The sequence below is a fragment of the Silurus aristotelis genome, assembly GCF_946808225.1.
Source record: "Silurus aristotelis genome assembly, chromosome: 24".
In the NCBI taxonomy this organism is placed as follows: domain Eukaryota; kingdom Metazoa; phylum Chordata; class Actinopteri; order Siluriformes; family Siluridae; genus Silurus; species Silurus aristotelis.
Window position 1 is genome coordinate 10,078,563 of NC_139597.1, and position 7,962 is coordinate 10,086,524.

A 7,962-nucleotide genomic window follows, 5' to 3' on the forward strand; every position below is an offset into this window, starting at 1 on the left:
AAACAGGAGGTGGAGCTGGAGGTAGCAGAGCTGAAGATGTTGAGGTTTTCGTTGGGAGTGACGAGGATGGACAAGATTAGAAATGAGTTTATTAGAGGGACAGCACATGTAGGATGTTTTGGTGACAAGGTGAGGGAGGCGAGATTGAGATGGTTTGGACATGTGCAGAGAAGGGACATGAATTATATTGGTAGAAAAATGCTGAAGTTGGAGCCACCAGGTAGGAGGAAAAGAGGAAGGCCAAGGAGGAGGTTCATGGATGTGGTGAGGGAAGACATGCAGGTAGTTGGTGTAAAAGAGGCAGATATAGAGGACAGGGTGGTATGGAGACGGATGATCCGCTGTGGCGACCCCTAATGGGAGCAGCCGAAAGAAGAAGAAGAAGAAGATATTACCAATCCACAACAGACCCTGTGAAATGCAGCATGATATATCCCTTTCTATGTTTTCCAACCCTAATGATATTAATGATATTAGAATATGAAAATAGTGTTTTATATTTGTATTTAAATTGTAAATGCTGACAAGAAACTAATTACATTAAGATGAATGATGTTCAAATCATGCAGCAAGTTTTATAAAAAGTTTAATAAATGTCTGGTTTATTAGATGAGCTAAAGACTATGTTTCTGTTGTCCTGCACAGTTTGAGTATGTGTCCCAACATCTGGTATTTGCCAACTGTATCCCTCTTATCCTCAAGTTCTTCAACCAAAACATCATGTCTTACATCAGTGCTAAAAACAGGTAGTCCACATTGAGACCTCTGTTTCTCTGTAAACAAAAATGTGCTATTAATAAATATATTCCTAATACATATTTAATTACTTTGTGTGTTCTGACTGCAGCATCTGTGTGCTGGATTTCCCTCACTGTGTGGTCCATGAGATGCCTGAACTCACTGCTGAAAGCTTGGTAATTCTAACAGTCCATAATTTCTCAGTGCTGTGCTTTTGTAAAGTTGTCTAATCAGGGACAATCAAATGCACGTGTGCATGTGTGTTAACAGGAAGCCGGAGATAATAATCAGTTCTGTTGGCGGAATCTGTTTTCGTGCATCAACCTTCTGCGGATCCTCAACGCACTTACCAAATGGAAGCACTCCAGAACCATGGTGAGAGATGAAACACTGCATCAACTCTGAGTTTTCCTTAAGCATACGCAGAGTCACCCAGTTCAGCTTGTCGAGTAATTATAAAGGCCTTTGTATATTGAGTTGGTTGTGCTAGAGTTGTAAAAACATTATTTGTTGACATTATGGACTTTGGTGTCCTGTATCTCAGTGGTGTTGGAAGCTCACTTTGCACTTCTTTCCAGATGCTGGTGGTGTTTAAATCTGCTCCAATACTAAAAAGGGCATTGAAGGTCAAGCAAGCCATGATGCAGCTTTATGTCCTCAAGCTCCTCAAGATTCAGACCAAGTACCTTGGCCGTCAATGGAGGAAGAGTAACATGAAAACCATGTCAGCAATCTACCAAAAGGTCCGGCATCGACTTAACGATGACTGGGCTTATGGGAACGGTAAGAACCATAGTGTCCTCAAACAACTGTTCTAAAAAGTTGAAAAATTCTGGTACTTTGCCGTAGGCTATATGAGTATGTATACAAGTCAGTTCAGGTTATTATCAAATTATATATACAGTATAATGATGTACATTTACAAATAATTTAATATAGTATAGGTTATAAATATCTCAGATTCAAGAAGCGTCCATAATCCATTTGCTTGCTGAAAAAAATGTATAACATTTTTTTCGAAAAAAACTTTAAAAGCATAAGACAAAAATAAAGCAATATTATGGACTTTGCACTCTTTTGATTGTGTATAATAATGTTTCTAAAAATCTGAAATGTATCATGATTGTTATTACTAAAGTAAACTGATTCTGGAATCATAGATAAGACACATTAGAGATTAAATAGTAGTTCAAAAGAAGGGGTCAGAATGTTTTTTCTAACAGTGGCTTACGGTAAATTACAAATTAATGATTTTTAGTAAAAGCTCCACACTAGTGATCACTAATGATCATGGTAAAAGTAGTTTAGGTGGTATAGGGTTTGAGAAGTCAATGATAATAAGGATTGGAGGAGTCTTAAAACTTGGCAATAGATAAATGGTTTGCTACTTCTGATACTGTTTTAAATAAAATGTGGAGCTACAAATGATCATGTACCACACTTTATTTTAATGAAATAAGTCGTAAGTCACTGCAAGCTACATAATCTTTAGCAATAATGTGCCTCCAAAATGACATCACACAATGTTCTTCCATAATCTTCAGATTTTATTGTACCCAATAAAACATTGGGTGATCCAATGTGACCTCTCTTTCAGATTAGAAATTATACATTTTATACGTTTCAGGTGAAAACGTTTCAACAGCAGAAACGTATTAATTTATTCTCATGAAAAGCAAGAAGCAGATCTTATATTAATATATTAATAATACTGCCTTATATTGTTATAAGACTAAAAGAAACCTTCAAAACCCAATGACATCCTCGTTCTCTCTCTTTGTCTGTCAGATATTGACGCACGGCCGTGGGACTTTCAGGCGGAGGAATGCGCGTTGCGCGAGAGCATTGAGAAATTCAATGTACGGCGGTATGACAGGAACCAAAACAGTGAGTTTGTCCCGGTGGATAACTGCCTGCAGAGTGTGCTGGGTCAGCGAGTCGAGCTGCCCGAAGACTTCCACTACAGCTATGAGATGTGGCTGGAAAGAGAGGTCTTCTCACAGCCTATCCAATGGGAAGGCCTGCTGCAGGCCCAGTGATATAGCTGATATAAGCCATTAACTTGAACTAGACTGATGCAGCTTTACGAACATCTCACATCACAAACATCTCACATCACATGTACAGACAAACACACTTGAAGACAGAACACATGTGCCAGTGCTATCTTTCATGTAAATGAATGCTTGTAAATAGAGATATCTTCAATACAATGTGTGGGTTTTGACATGATATAAAACATTTTATTTGTGAAACACAATCCTCTCATATGTACTCTTGGTGAAAAATAACATATTCTCCCTCTCAGCCTTTACACTGTATACAAAAAAAAATCATTAACAACATGAGTACATGTAGAAGTAAGTATTATACAAGAGTCCGACGAAAAGAGTGAAGGTATTTATTTATTTATGTGTTTATTTATTTATTCTTTTAAAAATGTCTCAGTTTAAAACTGCTGATAAAAAGTTTATTTTTCATGCATACGCACATACTGTATGTATATAAAACCAAAAAGAATGCATGTTGTCAAGCTAAGGAGGCTTGATTTTGAAAAAAACAAACCATGGCAACTGTAAGCATGACCCGTGTGTTAGCAGGACCTGAAGAACAGGTTCTGTGTTATTTTCCTTCGAGAGACTGCTGCAGTCTCTCGCTTACTGCGTAACGTCTCTCACTCGGTTTACTGGAAAAACGTCCTTGAGAAAGTCACGCTTCTCTTCGTATGTCACATGTCAGAGCTTCCGAACACAAGTCTTAGAATGAGCTCTAACAGCACACCACAAAAGCACAGAAGTGTCCTTGGTGAATAACATCACCCTCTTTACAAATAGCAAGGTTCCGACATAACGGTGCTGGTTTTTACCATTGTTTTATGACATCTCCTCTGTCTGTTTCCCGCCCACTCCCCACTTTGTCGTGATTAAACGACACTAAAGAACAGTCTTTGTTTAAATACTGAAATTTGTTCAACCAAGAGAGGATTTTATAACTTCACTTGTTTTCTACGCTGATTTTTATTATTTTGTTGAATATTTTGTCACAGAATTTAAAAGTCTGATATTGAGATATAATGTCATTATTTCTGGGCTCAAAACAACCCATTACATGATTTGACTGATGCCTCTGTACAGAGATATTGATCCAATCATAAATAGCAATACCATCTAGTGGCTGCACAAAATAAATATTGTAAATATATTGCTTCATATTGCGCTTGCAATATGCTTTATTAAATTAAAACACATTGCTATGAACCCATTAAACCCCTGACTAAGGAGTGGTCTTTGTTATTATAAACAAAATTATTTGTTGGCTGGATTATATAAAGGTATAGATGCCAGATGTTCAGTATGTTCACAAGTTCATGTTATTTTATATCTCTGGAGCACACCATGACATAAAGCGCTGTTAATAAGGTAACAGAGGGACACTTTCATAAAACATCTGTCAAATCTACACACCCTGGAAAGACCACTGGTGATCAAATGATTGGATTATGTTCAGTTTGTGTAAAGTGGAAAAGCAAATGTCTAGAAACGTGAGGAGGTTTCATGATTTGGTAAATAAAAAGATTTATCAAAGGGGTGAGTGGTGGCTCCAGCGGTTAAGGCGCTGGGTTGCCGATCGGAAGGTCTGGGGTTCAAGCCCCGGTATCGCCAGGCTGCCACTCTTGGGCCCTTGAGCAAGGCCCTTAACCCTCTATGCTCCGGGGGTCCCTTACGAGGGAAATATCAAGGTCCGTGACGTTGGAGTGACGTGGGGCCGCCTTCCCGTGGGCTCACCACCTGCAGGAGGGACCGTAAGGGACGGTGCTGTGAGGATTGGGCAGCAGTCGAAGGCGGGGGCCTGCTTAGACTGCTGCCCCCGCGACCCGAATTACGGATAAGTGGGAGAAAATGAATGAATGAATGATGAATAATTTGAAAAGTTTACCAAAAAAAAGGTTAGTTCTTTTAATCTAAAAACAAAGTATTAAAAAACATTTTTCTTCCACAATATTGTGAGCTTTATACTTTTATACTGATAATAGATTGATAATGTATTACAGAAACATGGGGTGTAAAAAGCAGTGTTTGTATTGGAACACTGCAACTGTAACACTGCATTATATTATATTAGGAAACTACTAGAGCCAACTATTTTGAGAATTGTCACTCCTTTATCAGTGGAATACAGACATTTCATTTCCTAAACTTCTCAAAGTGTCCGTTGGTTGTTGTGGGGAAATGCTTTTGTCAGCAGGATGCTGTCGGTGTCTGTTCTGCTTATTTTGGGCTTATCATTGCATAGACTGGTGAGGAGGATAGAAAGGCTGAGGATGTGAGTCCAGACTGTAGGCTACAATTAAATTGTTGTCAATAATTATAATTTTAGGTACATTAACATTCATCTATAATATTTTACAAGTTCGATTTTGTTCAGTGATTTTATTTTGTATTAAAATGCACCTACAGATACCATTTAAGGAATAGTAATTTATTTAACATTCGATTCCATGCATTTAGAGATAAAAACAATTCATTTTTTATTTTTATTTTTTTGCATTGATTTGCATGTGGGAGGGGTTTACAACCTCAAGCCCCGCCCGAAATCTCGCCGCCACCTGAGCTTAAAATTATAGAGCGCGCGTGTCTCTAGGACAACCCGAGATAAACAAAGCTGTTCCGCGGAGAAGAAAAGCCCATGGTGTAATTCTTCTCTCCGGTAAGTGTGTCTTTCTCTGAAGTTATTATCTTTTTGTTTGTTTTGTTTTTATTATATTAGTAAATGCTGTTTTACTGCAATGTATGTGGAATTCGAGTTAAACGCGCGCATGCGTATTTATTATCCTAAATTATAGAATATAAATGTGGATATATTTACTCTGTATATCTGTACAAACACACACACATACATGTGTGTGTGTGTGTGTGTGTGTGTGTATGTATGTATATATAAAAAATACAGACGTGTGCACGTGTGTCTGATTATATGCAAGACATTCTTAAAGCATTCATGCCATGTTCTTTACAGAGAAGTAAACTACTGGTATTTCCCTGAAGAAATCTGACACTTGAGGATGGTAAGTTATAGGATATACGTTTTAGGCAGTGAAAAAATGGTGTAAAGTGAGAATGCTTTTAAAAACAGAGCATTTCACTCCTAGGCCTTAGTGTCCTACCTGAATTAATTTACCTCTTATTACCATTTATATAATGCCACAGTTCTAGAAACTATCAAAATTATAAAAAAAAAAAAAACCAAAAAAACCCCGTATAAATGAGAAATGCTGCATCACAGTCAGGTATCTCATGCAGTAAAAATGAATGGCATTATTAACGCAAGAAACACAATAAACACAAATCAACAAGTCTCCTTTCACTGCAGCCACAGCTGCACCACCCGAATACATTATCTCTAACAGAAGCACCAATATAAACCTCATAAAATGACTCCAGCTTTTGCATTTTTGAAAACACAAAAGTAAAAATTTTATACTTTTTTTGTAGAGGAGGCCTTATAAAGGGGATATATATATTCCTATGTAAATAAAAACTGAATTCAGTTGAATAAGCTCTATGGAATATCATTAAATTTGTTATAATATGCAGGAAAACACTAATATACATTTCATAATGCTCCTTTCACAGCCTACAGGAACCAAAAAGGCCAAGTCCCATAGCGCCAAACCTAGGAAAAAGAGTGACAAAAAGCGTCCATCTAAGAAAAGGACAGCAAGTACCACATGCACAAAGCCTGTAGTGGATATTCTGAGCCCAGCTGCTATTGAGAACGCCTACTACATTTCCCACAATGCAATGGACTGCCTGGAGTTCAGAGGCTTTGGCTGGCCTGAAGCCACAAAGAAAAAAGGAAAGGGACTAAAGAACAAACAAAAAAACAAAAAATGAGAAAGGAAGAAGCAGGCTTACTGTGAATTACAAAAATATCAGCCATATATATTCTGTAAATGATATTGTCAGGTTCATAATTTCTGTATAAATGCTGTATGTATAAGATGTATAAGCTATATCTATCATGAGAGCATGTATAACACTAATGCTAAAAAAATATATATTTCTGAAATGAGTGAAGCCTAAGAATAACCATTAGTCAAATAATTCAATAATTTTAATTTTTTTTTTATTTTATTTCACAATTAATTTACTGTACTCTTTCCACTGTTGATATGAATTAATCACCAGTTATTCATTGATTATATGCTAATTTCCAGTGTACACAGTGTTTTTAAATCATTAATAAGATTTTTTATATATATATATATATAGTGTGTGTGTGAAATAAAAAAATAATTCTGTGCAGAATGAGCACACCGTAGCAATACAGCAGCAGCGAGTTATTATAGCTAAGCTAGAGTAGTAAGCGCATGATTAAAGGATGCATAACTTATATTGAAGTGTAAACGATAGAACAATTTTGCATAATTCACAAAACAAGAATTTCTGTATTTGTGTAGAAAAGGCATCATTGTATGAAAAGTGATTCATTACAACAGTTAAGCAGTCTTACTCTATAAATGAACTTTTTTGTTACAATATAGTCAAGTCAGTGGATATTTTCTCAAGATTGTCATTAAAAACATAAATCATAACTCAATATACACTGTTATTCAAAACCAACACTGACTGTCAGTGACTAGTATTTAGTCAGCCATGACAGTGGGAAGGTTTAAAGTTCATGTAAGATAATATATACACCTTTATTCATCCCACAGTGGGGACATTTCTCTATTTCCCTCTCAAATTTTCTGTGAATTTGTAGGTGCAAGGAAGACCAAAAGGGGAAGGGGGAAAAAAAGCATAGTTTCACAATGGGCAGCCTGAATAGGTAGTTCTCGTGCACTAAAGAAATGACAAACATATCTACATGCACAAGGCTTATTAAAACAAATTAACTGTTTTTTGTTTTTGTTTCTGTAGGATGATTCTGTGATTGTAATGAGATTTAAGATTTTTTCATAAGATTGGTTTTATTGTTTAAAGTAATTTAACATGTACAAGAAATCCCCAAAACAAAAAGGGAAAGCATCTAGCTCACAACCAAATTATTAGGAGTGCCACTCTAATAGTTTAACAAGTGGCTTCCTGTGGGGAAACTGGCATATCGGTTACCGCAGCCCTCCTGTTCGCTTGGGCCGGGTTGTTTCCTCTGCAGGGCTAAAAATTCAGTTGGACGAAAAGATTCCCAAGAATTGGTCAGTGAGTGTGTTAATGGTGAGTG

The 7,962-nt window shown here is 36.7% G+C and overlaps 1 protein-coding gene across 2 annotated transcripts in view; it reads left to right on the plus strand.

Moving 5' to 3' along the window:
• Nucleotides 1-4,004, plus strand: part of strip2 (striatin interacting protein 2) — a 35,730-nt gene extending 31,726 nt beyond the window's left edge. For both annotated transcript variants that reach the window (XM_083528389.1, XM_083528390.1), the window contains 5 exons: nucleotides 646-746; nucleotides 848-914; nucleotides 1,009-1,113; nucleotides 1,317-1,521; nucleotides 2,527-4,004. In XM_083528389.1, the coding sequence (XP_083384515.1) occupies nucleotides 646-746; nucleotides 848-914; nucleotides 1,009-1,113; nucleotides 1,317-1,521; nucleotides 2,527-2,777 (729 nt within the window). In that variant the 3' untranslated portion in view covers nucleotides 2,778-4,004. The remainder of the gene's footprint in view (nucleotides 1-645; nucleotides 747-847; nucleotides 915-1,008; nucleotides 1,114-1,316; nucleotides 1,522-2,526) is intronic.
• Nucleotides 4,005-7,962: the final 3,958 nt, after the last annotated feature.